The 13,932-nt window shown below is 40.2% G+C and overlaps 1 protein-coding gene across 1 annotated transcript in view; it reads right to left on the reverse strand.

The window, feature by feature from the left end:
- LOC126252944 (corepressor interacting with RBPJ 1) overlaps positions 1-13,932 on the reverse strand; it is a 91,181-nt gene that overhangs the window by 4,577 nt on the left and 72,672 nt on the right. Inside the window, exon 5 of the mRNA XM_049953953.1 lies at positions 4,624-4,769. Coding sequence (XP_049809910.1) covers positions 4,624-4,769 — 146 coding nt within the window. The remainder of the gene's footprint in view (positions 1-4,623; positions 4,770-13,932) is intronic.

Raw genomic sequence — 13,932 nt, forward strand, 5'->3', positions numbered from 1 at the left:
GACCTTCCCAAAATCCACCCTTCTCCTAGACCTCTCCAATTCTTTTCCTTCACCCCTCTTCCCTCCCCTACAATCCTTCTGTCTGAAGAGGGAGCCACTGGCTTCGGAAACTTCTCTAATTATAATCTTTTGTGTGTGTGTTCCGCTGCTGCTTGGTGAGAAGATATTTTTATCTATCCGATTACCTTATTTTGTCAAAAATTGATTGCTTTTGCTGTTACATCAACCAATTAAGATGTTTGAAACTAATTACGTATTAAGTATTTTTTCAGATAATGGTAAACAGATTGCCCTTACATCCTCTTACCCAGGTTTAAACTTTGCTGGATGCTTCATCAGTTTCCACGTTTTGCTACAAATTATTAACATCACCGGCAAACACATGCAAAAGAGTGGAAATTTTGCTACATCTCTCTCTCTCTCTCTCTCTCTCTCTCTCTCTCTCTCTCTCTCTCTCTCTCACACACACACACACACACACACACACACACACACCTACTTTGCGCTGGATGGTGTGTCCATCCCGAACTTTCCTTACTGTATTTATAATCTAAACGGTAATATCTTTCAGAGACATAATGAAGTTCAAAACAATAATGGAAATCCCTGGATGGAGCAATATTCACAATAATGGAAAGGCAGTCAATCACCTACAGCAGGCCGCTGCATGGAGCACAGAAACACATAGCAGGAAAAAGCGCTTACACTATAATCCGTTAATCATAAGAATAAACCTGATGTAAACGAACACAAACACAATGAATGGTCAGAAGCTGTAGCACACGTACACTGGTATTGTTATGCTCTTGGAAGTACGTCCTACTTATGTATTAAATATTACTAAGTTACGTTAAATGAAACTTAAATATATTCAAATGTATTAACAGCCATCAACATTTTCTTAATCACACTTTAGCTATGTAGTTTTTATTTCAAAAATCGTGAATAGTCACAGTCTCTGCAGCTTTGTGCTCTGATTGTCGCGCTGTTAATGCGCAGTATGAAAATGGCTGAGGCTGCTTTCTGTTCCATAGTGAAACACATGTGTGGAACATGGTTAAAAAGTGCCGAGAAATAGGTTGTGTTCTTAATGTTTTTCACAAATTTACAGAGATAATCGGCTTTGAAGTTTTCCCAGTGCTGTATATAATGCAGTTGATACACAAATCCACAACAAATGTGTAGTGCTGTCGGCAGCATAATGGAATGTGAACCAACTGCAGTTATTCATGTGTTGGTTCAAAACTCCCCAGTAACATTTTTTTTCCTCATTCAATTCGAAATACCTACATCTCGTAATTATAAAATTCATCATTTTTTATGAATAATGCACATCATCTTGTTTCTAATTACATATTGGACACAAAATTTCTGTTTCCATTTAAAATACAAATTTTTAATAAATTTATCGTGTTTTACGAAAGACTGTTCATAAAAGTTGTTTAAATTAAGAAAACATAACAATTTAATTTTTTAAGGCATAAATGAAAAACCAAATCCTCTTCATTTGGAGTATGTCCATTGTTTTATAAAATACCGTAGAAACATGAGAAACAACCATTTTCACAGCATCCAGCACAACATACAAATGCTGCATTTTTACATTTGCTACTGTACCATTACAATATGAACCCAACAGAACTGAGGCTGGAGCCAAGCCACAGGATTTGGCCCGAGAAGTAACAAGACTGTTAAGCTGCCAGACATACTGGAACTAACGCACGCAGCTTTTTCACACGTCATTGCTGAATGCTGGCAGAATATACAACGGCTCATCTTAAAAGAAGAAGAGAAAATGCTGCGCCAGGTTGGCTTCGGGAATTCTATTGTTGACAGGCTCGTTATCAACGTAGCAGGTGACACTTCCAGAACTGAAATGTATTTCTCGGATTCAGATGAGGAAGGAACTAAGAGATTACGAGACAACTGACTGTAAGTAATACCTTCAGTGGCTTCAATATTTAACTATACAGTGAAATCCTTCAATACTCTCTTACATTACACACAGCTTATCCAGAAAAATTACCCTATGGTTAAGTCTCAGGAATTTTCATCATTCTTGTTTTTAATTACAATAGTACGTTAGCTAAAAGTTATAACATGTCGCGGTTTTCATCTAGTCATCTAAGGAGTGTATTGTGGGAGATTTACAGTGCATTATTTCAAACTGCTTAAAAATTAAATGACATTAAAAGCTGTACTGCTCCTCTGCTCGTCTCTCTTTAGTGGGAACTGCAGTTGGCCATGTCACTGTAGGCTAGCTGTACCAGCTGACCGGCCAGTGCTGTCTAAGTTAAATGCGCTGGTAAAGCTGTTGTCCTGTATTATCGCTAAGTCAATGTGCGCACTACACACAGCACAAAACGTACCCTTATTATCGTACTTGACAGACTCTAGACAGCCTGGCTGCAGCCCCACATGAAACGAAAATCTAATAAGGTTCCAGAAAATGCGGAAAAATACATAGTACAATGTTTATCAGGTTTATTCTTATGATGAAAGGATTATAGCTTTCGAGCAATAGCTCTTTTTCTAGCAAATGTACACACATTCATGCACACAACCACACAGATACCCAAACACAACAATGACTATTGTTTGAAAGCAATTTATAAAGTGGTGCTGGAACATAGAGTGTTGACAAAGTTAATGAGAATGGAGACTTGAGTATAGGAAGTCAGCTAAACAATCCCAGCACTTATGAGTTTGAAATGCAAGCTGTGAGTACAAGGGAAGATGAGACAAGACACTGTACAGCAAAAAGTACTGCTTCTTTATCTATGGTGTCTTGATTATATTCCATCATCACTGCAGGAGTGCATCTGATAATGTAGTTAATCATCACACACAAAATTATTAAAACAGACAAGCTTAAAGAGCACATCCTAAAACTTTCATAAATCTTAATTAAAGATAACCCTGACCAGTGAACTCAGTACAAAGATTAGTTTCCAAACATGATGCAAGAAGAGGAGATCATTAAGGAAATTGTTTGGCCTGATAAGGTTTAGTTTAAGCCGTAAGAAAAAGTAAACATACTGAACTAAGCGAATTATTACACAAGTAATATACACGGTTTAGTGGAAAAGAAAGTCATAATACCAAGAATTAAAGTGATTTAGATGTCGTCTCAAGGTCTTACATGGGCCACTGTTTCATGTATATGCAAGTAGTACTCGTCACGTGTATCTGACCACACATCTCTTTGGCATGCTACTAGGGTGGTTTGAAAAGTTCTTGGAACGGAATAGATAAAAAGTACTTAGATCACTGTTGTCCGATATTCAAGTGCCTTGATCCCATCTCGAAAATGAGTTTCCTCGAGGCCTGTAAAACAGTTGTCGGCTCCAGCTATCAATTCTTTGTTTGAAGTGAATCTTTGTCCACCTAGAAAACATTTCAATTTTGGGAAGAGATGGGAGTCTGATAGAGCCATATCAGGTGAATAAGGGAAGGGGGGGGGGGGGGGGGGAGCGGGCTGGCAACAATTCATACCTTAGTTCATGTAATCTTGCCATGGCGACGGCACGTTTTTGATCCTGCATCAAGAGTTGGGTCATCCATCTTGCAGATAATTTTTTCATTTCTAATTCAGTTAAAATGTGATATACCCTTTCAGATGACATCTGGCAAGTGTGAGCAATTTCACGCACTTTCAATCGGAGATCCTCCATGAGCATTTTGTGCACTTTTGCAATGATTTCTGGAATAGTGACACATCTTGGTCGAACACTGCTCGGATCATCATCTAAGCTCTCCTGACCAAATTTAAATTCATTTGTCCACTTGGCAACAGTTGAATATGAAGGAGCAGAGTCCCCCAGTGTATTCTGGAAATCAGCATGAATGTCCTGTGCTTTCATTCCTTTCTTTACGAAGTACTTAATCACTGCTCAAATCTCAATTTTTTCCATCTTTGCAAATCACTACACAGAAAAGACAACACAGCCATGTCACTGCCACAGCTCTCTTGGAAGAGCACTGACATGGCATGTGTTTACAGGCAACAGTCCAATGAATATCATCTGAACAACTCTTGCGCTAATGCAGACCTCTTGTGGTGATTCCGAGAACTTTTCAAACCACCCTCATATTTGTGTGCTCCATGATAGTGACTACAGCAGATATTACTAATGATATATGAGATTGCCTTGAGTAAAGGGTAAGATTGAGAGGAGGATATGGGTTTTCCCACATTCTTCACATTTAGTATCACTAGACTTTATCGATTGGAATCCCAAACCAAGTTGTGCAACATAGGTAACTAACCACATAGGCACAATGTCAGGAAAAAAAGTGAAAAGCAATGTGTGACAATCACAAGAGATACATTGAGAAATCTTTACTAAAGAACATTTCACGTTACAAAAGAACATTTCACGTTCATCAAAAGTGACGACACTGATGATGACCTATTATATAACAAGTAATTGCTGGAGGTAATCAGGATTCATCATCTTATGTCTGTATCAGTTTAGAGTTATATTTAAACTGTCTCATCCCTCAATCCCCTGGGAATGTCTACACATTTTATGGAAACCTTTGTATTCAACACGAGATTCCAACTTTCAAGGACAAATTTAAACAGGCTCTGTTAATGATTTATCTTCTAATGAAACAAACCTGTGATGTCTGCTGCTGGAGAGAAAGTGCACTCTTTTTCATTGCAAGTCCATCCTCCCTCATCTGCTGTAGCAACAAATGAGTATCAAGAGAAGAAGCTGTGTTTTCAGCACTTGATGACTGATTATACATAGGACATTCCTTATCTGAAATAAAAGAGAACTGGTAAGATGATTAACGTCACGCTAATGAGTGACAGGAAATGCTGTTCCCAACAGGCAAATTAAACGATACATATTTATTTTCCATGCATGTACTTTAATCCAAACAGAGATTAATTTACATATTTAATCTTACATTTAGTAAAAATCCCATAGAAACTGAGTACCAAGGCAGTGAATTTAAAAAGTAAACTTCACTGTAAAATAATTTATTACACGCCATACAGGAGCAAATTATGTCATAACACAGCAACTTGAAGTCATAACCAATATGAAGTAGTGTAGAATCACAGGTCTCAAAATGTTTTACATTTTCCTTCCTCCTTACTGGTAGATGGAAACTAATACTAAAACAGATGCTGAAAGAATGATGAGCAATCAGGAGAGCTACTGTGATTTAGTCATTCTAAAGTCACAATTTACTATGAAGTGCCTATAATAATTGCTACTGAATTCTTGACATCTGTGCACATTTCCACTGCACATCCATCGTGTGTGACATCCGGCAACTAGAGTTCTATGAATGTGCTGGGTGTCACTTCTAAAAACTCCATCTGTAATGTCACACACTATCCTACATACCATCTATTCCATTAAATTTATATCAGAAGAGCCACAAGGAAGTAAAAATCTCATTACAAATGTGCTTAAGAGGATTGCAGGAACCACAAGCTGTTCCAGTTACACAATAAAGAGAATAAGGGGGGGGGGGGGGGGAGAGACTGCTTCCTACAGCTTTACAATTACAAGAAAGACATGGAGTCACAGGAAGGAAACTTTATATTTAGGTAATATTAATGAACAGGTTGTCATGGGACAGATTGTCAGGGGGCTGACACACAATTAGTATGTGATACATGTTCTTTATTTTACATTTCGTCCTATACTATATCTTTCCCTCTTTATTTGTTTTATGACAGCTGCAAAATACTAACATGAGTTCTTTAAAGACGAATGGAAAAACTGGTAGAAGCCGACCTCGGGGAAGATCAGTTTGGATTCCGCAGAAATGTTGGAACACGTGAGGCAATACTGACCTTACGACTTATCTTAGAATAATGATTAAGGAAAGGCAAACCTACATTTCTAGCATTTGTAGATTTAGAGAAAGCTTTTGACAATGTTAACTGGTATACTCTCTTTCAAATTTTTAAGGTGGCAGATGTACAATATAGGGAGCAAAAAGCTATTTACAATTTGTATAGACACCAAATGGCTGTTATAAGAGTTGAGGGGCATGAAAGGGAAGCAGTGGTTGGGAATGGAGTGAGACAGGGTTGTAGCCTATCCCCGATGTTATTAAATCTGTATATTGAGCATGCAGTGAAGGAAACAAAAGAAAAGTTCGGAGTAGGTATTAAAATCCATGGAGAAGAAATAAAAACTTTGAGGTTCGCCGATGACATTGTAATTCTGTCAGAGACAGCAAAGGACTTGGAAGAGCAGTTGAACAGAATGGACAGTGTCTTGAAAGGAGGGTATAAGAAGAACATCAACAAAAGCAAAACTAGGATAATGGAATGTAGTCAAATTAAGTCGGGTGATGCTGAGGGAATTAGATTAGGAAATGAGACACTTAAAGTAGTAAATGAGTTTTGCTATTTGGGGAGCAAAATAACTGATGATGGTCGAAGTAGAGAGGATATAAAATGTAGACTGGCAATGGCAAGGAAAGCATTTCTGAAGAAGAAAAATTTGTTAACATCGAGTATAGATTTAAGTGTCAGGAATTCGTTTATGAAAGTATATGTATGGAGTGTAGCCATGTATGGAAGCGAAACATGGACGATAAATAGTTCGGACAAATGAGAATAGAAGCTTTCGAAATGTGGTGCTACAGAAGAATGCTGAAGATTAGATGGGTAGATCACGTAACTAATGAGGAGGTTATGAATAGAATTGGGGAGAAGAGGAGTTTGTGACACAACTTGACAAGAAGAAGGGACCAGTTGGTAGAACATGTTCTGAGGCATCAGGGCATCACAAATTTAGCATTGGAGGGCAGCGTGGAGGGTAAAAATCATAGAGGGAGACCAAGAGATGAATACACTAAGCAAATTCAGAAGGATGTAGGTTGCAATAAGTACTGGGAGATGAAGAAGCTTGCACAGGATAGAGTAGCATGGAGAGCTGCATCAAACCAGTCTCAGGACTGAAACCACAACAACAACATGACATTTCTTCCTCATATCTTGTAGCTGGACTCGTTTTGCTTTGGTTGATCTGTTGTCTATGTGGCTATTTCTTGTCAAATTGCTTGTCATACTGACAATCATTTAATAAAGCTGTTTGCAGACTTACTAGCTGTTATGGAAGATGTGTGTTTGTGAGCAGGCTGCAGCTGTTGAACTGGATCTCACCTATCACAGAGTACTCATTCGCAATTGAGCCCCCACCACTACCAATGTCCCATTCTTACCACACAATCTGCGGGAAGTACCCTAAAATATTTGAATAGTCTATAGTGCACCACATCTCATCAACTAATTGGAGCCCAGGCAAGGAATGCATACAAGAACACTGTTTAGAGAAGTGAAAGAAGATGAGCAGGTCAGTCCCTGAAATATTATGCACAAAATTGAATTTTCAATTCAGTTGAAAACCTGAAAATATACCTCCAGCCAATCGCCCTGAATGAATTTCAGCCATCACTTTACATCATCTATGGCAACGAGTTGCTCTACGACGTACGGAAATTGGATGAGCTCTGCCAGAAGAAAAGCTGACTTGGGCAAATTCTCAGCATCCTGATCTTCCAAACAAGATGTGGAAATGAACAGGGACTACCAAAAATCCAACACCAGCAGTTAGCAGGATTAACTGCCATGCAAGCCTGAGACGATTTTTAATACCTGTGACTGATAAGATGTCACATCATCAATGGGGTTATTTCATTCCCATCTTTATATGCAGCTTCACTGCTTATTCTTGACAGCGAGTCCCAAGCTGAATCCATTAAGTGGAAAACTTCTGCATGGCAGAAACAAAAACATTCAATCACTTGCAGAAGAGGCCAGAACAAGTAGCAGGAAGTTTTACGATAATTACCACCACTGAGAACTAATTTGGCAAAGAGCTCACTCCACAAGTGCTACCAATATCACATAAAATCAACTCAATGGAGCATGTTGGAGCTCGACTCGCACAGGAAATGACAGTAAAGGATAGCAGCTAAACCTGCAGACTGCTTACCTAAGTCTCAACATTTAATTCTAATAATGATTAACAACTAGAAAAAAAAATCAAGATGAAAAAGAAGCTGTAAAATTATAACTTGTTAAAGGTTAGGCTGGTAATGCAATGTACAATAATATTATCAATTTTTTTTCATAAAATATTTAATGTGTACTGAAGTGCTTTTATCACTGATCTAAGATATTTGGCTATGTAATATGGGCCTTTGTGATTAAGGAAAATGAACTTAATGTGATAGGCATTTTTGTAGGGCACTCAAGGAACCATCAATGCTAATAGTGGCTACTACGATAATATAAAGAGCAATAATTTAAGCAGTCAGTCACTGTACAGTATATTAAGTAATGACAAAACAAAATATAGTTGGTGTTTCAAGCCTCAGTAATGATCCAAGAAATGTACTTAATGATTCCAACCTTCCCAATAAAACTGAGGGACAACTTAACCTAATTTCTCTTGAGATTACTTCTAATTAAGAAATTTTACCAAACATAGTCTACAGAGGTCTGTAAGTAGTATAAACACATTTGCCCACAATTAAAATCTAATGAAAAACATATGAATCTAAAGCAATGGAATATGAAGCTCACACAATGGAATAAGAAAAATCATCACTGCATTTGTGTGTTCATCCATCCGTACATCATGTTCTGTGGATCCTATCCCATCAAAGAGAGAAACCTTTAGGGATACAGAGCCAGTCAATAATAAAAGGTCCAGATATGTCATAAATTTAATATGTACACCATTTTAAGAATAAATTATCACTACACTGTGTAATTTTGTTAGTGCTCATGGCAGTTAAAAAGAAACTATGAAATCACACAGAAAGCTGCTACTCCACAAGAAGTTGCTGCTTACTCAGTTATAAATTAAATATCTGCTGTTATCTCCCACTGGTAGTTTAATATTTAACTACTTGACTGCTCTGTAATTTTCAAAGACTGGATGCTATAAATACGGAGTCCTCTTTACAACATATTACTACACTAGTGTCCAAAATTAAAGCAACAAACTGCTATTTCCCCATCCTTTCCTAATTCACAATATAACCACACATGTCCATATGACCTTGTTCTGCATGGAAGATGGCATTCCGGGCAATGGGCAACCATGCCAACGATGACATCATGGCACCTATCAAATGGAGTAGTGTTCCCGGGTAACCCCACATCCAGAATCACTGTGTGCACAGTCACAGACAGTGCCTATCAGACACTCAGCGGTGGAGGGCCACAGGAAGAATGGAAGCAGGACAGTCGCAAACTGATTTTGCCCCATGGCTGAATGTGAATCATTCTGTTGTTTCTTGGATGTGGCGACAGTTTATAGAGAACAAAACTGTATCCAGAAGACCAGGGCTGGGCCAACTATGTGTGACATCATAAAGAGAGGACTGTTATTTGGCTGTAAGAACATAATGATACCATGTTAGTACTGCACGGCAACTGGCATCTGACATCTGACCTCGCAGCATCCACCGGACATGCTGTATTGAGGCAGAAGATGTACAGAAGGCTTCAGCAGAGTGGTCTTTATTGTCAGAGACCTGCTGAATGTGTACCTCTAGTATCTTCACAGAAGGGAGTGTCTAGAATAGAGTAGTCGACATGCCACTTTGATGGTTGAACAGTGGGCTAATGTTCTTTTCATAGATGAGTCCAGACTTGCTCTTATCTTGATGAGATCTTGGGGCCTCACTTGTGGTTGTTATGAGGTGCTGTGGACCCAGACTTTGTACTAATGGATGATAATGCTCAACCTGATACAGCTCAGGTGCTTGAAGTTTTCTTGGAAACAGAAGATATTGCACACATGGCATGGCCTGCTCACTCTCCCAATTTATGCAATACCATAGAGCAAGTCTGGGATGCACTAGGGAGATGGGTTGCATCATGTCAGCATCCACCAACCACTCTACAAGACCTACAAGCAGTTCTGCAAGATGAAGGGCATTATTGCCTCCACATGAGATTGATGACGTCATTCATGGCATGCCCTGACATTGTCAGCCTTACTGCTGCCAGAGGTGGTCACACCCCATATTGAGCACATTGGCCAGTTACCGGAATGTGTGTGCTTTTCCATTAAGTTAGAAAAAATAAAGAACATTTTTGTCTACCATTATGCATTTGCAGTTATTTATGTTCTTTATTTTTTTACATTGTTTCTACTTTACTATTACCTATTTATACTGTTTTGTGGCAAAATAAATGCAACCTTGCAAAATTTCCATTCAATATGAAGTTCTAGATGGCTTCTTTTAACAGGAAAAAGTAGCCTGATGAATCCATGCGCGAACTTAATCTCCATATGACTTCTTTCAAGCATTCTTTTAATTTTCTAGGTTTCATACTCTCTGCTGTTAGCATTTTACTTCACAGAACACACTGATGATTTTCATTAGCTTTAGCAACTACACTCCTGGAAATGGAAAAAAGAACACATTGACACCAGTGTGTCAGACCCACCATACTTGCTCCGGACACTGCGAGAGGGCTGTACAAGCAATGATCACACGCACGGCACAGCGGACACACCAGGAACCGCGGTGTTGGCCGTCGAATGGCGCTAGCTGCGCAGCATTTGTGCACCGCCGCCGTCAGTGTCAGCCAGTTTGCCGTAGCATACGGAGCTCCATCGCAGTCTTTAACACTGGTAGCATGTCGCGACAGCGTGGACGTGAACCGTATGTGCAGTTGACAGACTTTGAGCGAGGGCGTATAGTGGGCATGCGGGAGGCCGGGTGGACGTACCGCCGAATTGCTCAACACGTGGGGCATGAGGTCTCCACAGTACATCGATGTTGTCGCCAGTGGTCGGCGGAAGGTGCACGTGCCCGTCGACCTGGGACCGGACCGCAGCGACGCACGGATGCACGCCAAGACCGTAGGATCCTACGCAGTGCCGTAGGGGACCGCACCACCACTTCCCAGCAAATTAGGGACACTGTTGCTCCTGGGGTATCGGCGAGGACCATTCGCAACCGTCTCCATGAAGCTGGGCTACGGTCCCGCACACCGTTAGGCCGTCTTCCGCTCACGCCCCAACATCGTGCAGCCCGCCTCCAGTGGTGTCGCGACAGGCGTGAATGGAGGGACGAATGGAGACGTGTCGTCTTCAGCGATGAGAGTCGCTTCTGCCTTGGTGCCAATGATGGTCGTACGCATGTTTGGCGCCGTGCAGGTGAGCGCCACAATCAGGACTGCATACGACCGAGGCACACAGGGCCAACACCCGGCATCATGGTGTGGGGAGCGATCTCCTACACTGGCCGTACACCACTGGTGATCGTCGAGGGGACACTGAATAGTGCACGGTACATCCAAACCGTCATCGAACCCATCGTTCTACCATTCCTAGACCGGCAAGGGAACTTGCTGTTCCAACAGGACAATGCACGTCCGCATGTATCCCGTGCCACCCAACGTGCTCTAGAAGGTGTAAGTCAACTACCCTGGCCAGCAAGATCTCCGGATCTGTCCCCCATTGAGCATGTTTGGGACTGGATGAAGCGTCGTCTCACGCGGTCGGCACGTCCAGCACGAACGCTGGTCCAACTGAGGCGCCAGGTGGAAATGGCATGGCAAGCCGTTCCACAGGACTACATCCAGCATCTCTACGATCGTCTCCATGGGAGAATAGCAGCCTGCATTGCTGCGAAAGGTGGATATACACTGTACTAGTGCCGACATTGTGCATGCTCTGTTGCCTGTGTCTATGTGCCTGTGGTTCTGTCAGTGTGATCATGTGCTGTATCTGACCCCAGGAATGTGTCAATAAAGTTTCCCCTTCCTGGGACAAAGAATTCACGGTGTTCTTATTTCAATTTCCAGGAGTGTATCATAGTAAAACCCCACTGCAGAAAAGCTACTCTGTATGGCACTGTTTCTGGGAGAAGGAAAAATTGTCGAAAAGTATGATTATTTAACCACAAGAAGTGCACCATAATGCTTTTCTGATAAAAGTGTCATGAAAATATAACATTATTAGTGAAGAACATAATCCAATAGATGTTTACTAAATTTATGAGTTTGGGGTTGCATCTATTTGCAACTGAACTAGAGTGATTTATATTTTGCCCTAAACATTTCATTTCAATTTATTTAGAACGATCTTCAGTAGCCTCAACTATACGCAATTTTGTGTGCTGCTCAAGCCCCTTATTTTAACTGCAAATTGATGTAACCTCAAAATCAGCAACTGGATGTAATCTCAAAACCATCAACATAGTATTGCTATACTTTGTTCATCTTAAGTCTGATATAGATGTCAACATTGGTTTGTATTACCTGGCAAAGGAAAGAGAAGACCTGGGCAGGGTGTGAGCACTACATTTACATCCAAGAAAGATATACAGAGATAATAAATGTGCAGCTGCAGCAGTCTTAAGCCAAGTATGCACTGGGATGCAAAGCTGCAAATCATTGTAGCACAGCTGCATCCAAACAGTAGCTCAAATGAGTTCATGACTTATGTCTTCAGTTCGTGACATTACATCTTGAATCTGGAGCTTGCGGGACAATTTGCAGGCATTTTGAATCCTATCCAGAATAAGATTTTCAGACTTAATGTTACAGAACATTGCTAGTGTGGACATAAGTCAGTGGCAAGTGAATCTCAACTATGCTGCTACACAGAATATCATGTAGTAAGTCACAAAACCACATGTTTCATAAACAGATTTCTATTTGCTCATGAAGTGACCTCTTGACTGACTGTACTGTTGTTGCCGCAGTGTGTTCTCATTAAGTATGGAGTGAAAACGTGAAGAAACCAAGCAACTTATAGATCATTGTAGAGAAAAATGGGAGTTGTGACACCCCAAGGACAATAATTATCACATAAAAACAAAATGATGTTTGGCAATGAGTTAAAAAGTGGTGTCAGTGCAAAATCAATGAAGCAAACAAGAGTAACCAAACTCTGATGACTTTTTGTTGATATATTTTGTACCCCTTGAACAAATGCAACAAACTCATAAAGCAATCTCCAGTCATCAGAAAACACAAAATACTTAAATATCTTCTGTAGTCATCCTCAAGGAATTTCTGAATCCTATTGTGTCCTCCACTTTTAAAGGTGTCAACAAGATCATGCCCATGTCTGTTTCCTTCTTTGAGCAACTCTTGAATTCATCAATGTATACGAACAGTGCTTCCGCTTTTCAGTTGGTGCATTTTAGGTTATACATTCCTGTGTACAATATGTAGCTACCACACCTAGATACAGACATTATTCTTTGTGTTACAGGGCTAAAAAGTCTACCACAAAGAGTACATGACAAAGAAATGGGCACTGAATCTGAATAACGAGTCAGTGTTTGTTACGCTTTACACGAGGAGTGTTGTCACAGGCTACACGTCTAGATCAGCTCTGCCCAGGAGGTGGCTTGGGGAGCTCGAGCATCATAATAAAGGTGAGAGCAGACAGTGGTACGTAGTGTAAACTGTGTGCTATCTTTCGAGGCATGATTAGATGTCACTCACTGCATCAAGATGATAGTCAACATTGTCTCTTTTTACGTTAGTGATCATATTGTAACAAAATAGTTCGCACAGATTTCTTTATGTATTTTCCTCTCTCTTTATCTCCAGCTTGCACCTACAATTATGGCCATATTTCAAATCACAGACATGTGCGCATGTGTGCACGCGCAACTTTTGTTCTGTAGTTAAAAAGCCAGCTTGAAGCATAAGTGAAAGGCAGTTCTGTCTACTATGAAGTAATTTTTAGATTATAACTGTGAATGTCATTTATGGTGATCTTTTTATGATTACTGAAGACAGTACAAACTTCCCCTCACCGATTTGATTCATACCTACAGAGTGTGTAGGGCACGACTGGGACTTTAACATACATAAACAGGAACAGGCAACTTTCAAGCAGTTTTGAGAAAATTGAGTTCGAAAATTATAGGCATGCTTATACTGTAAGCTTTGTAGGATCACCA

Source organism: Schistocerca nitens, chromosome 4, assembly GCF_023898315.1.
Source record: "Schistocerca nitens isolate TAMUIC-IGC-003100 chromosome 4, iqSchNite1.1, whole genome shotgun sequence".
NCBI classification, from domain to species: domain Eukaryota; kingdom Metazoa; phylum Arthropoda; class Insecta; order Orthoptera; family Acrididae; genus Schistocerca; species Schistocerca nitens.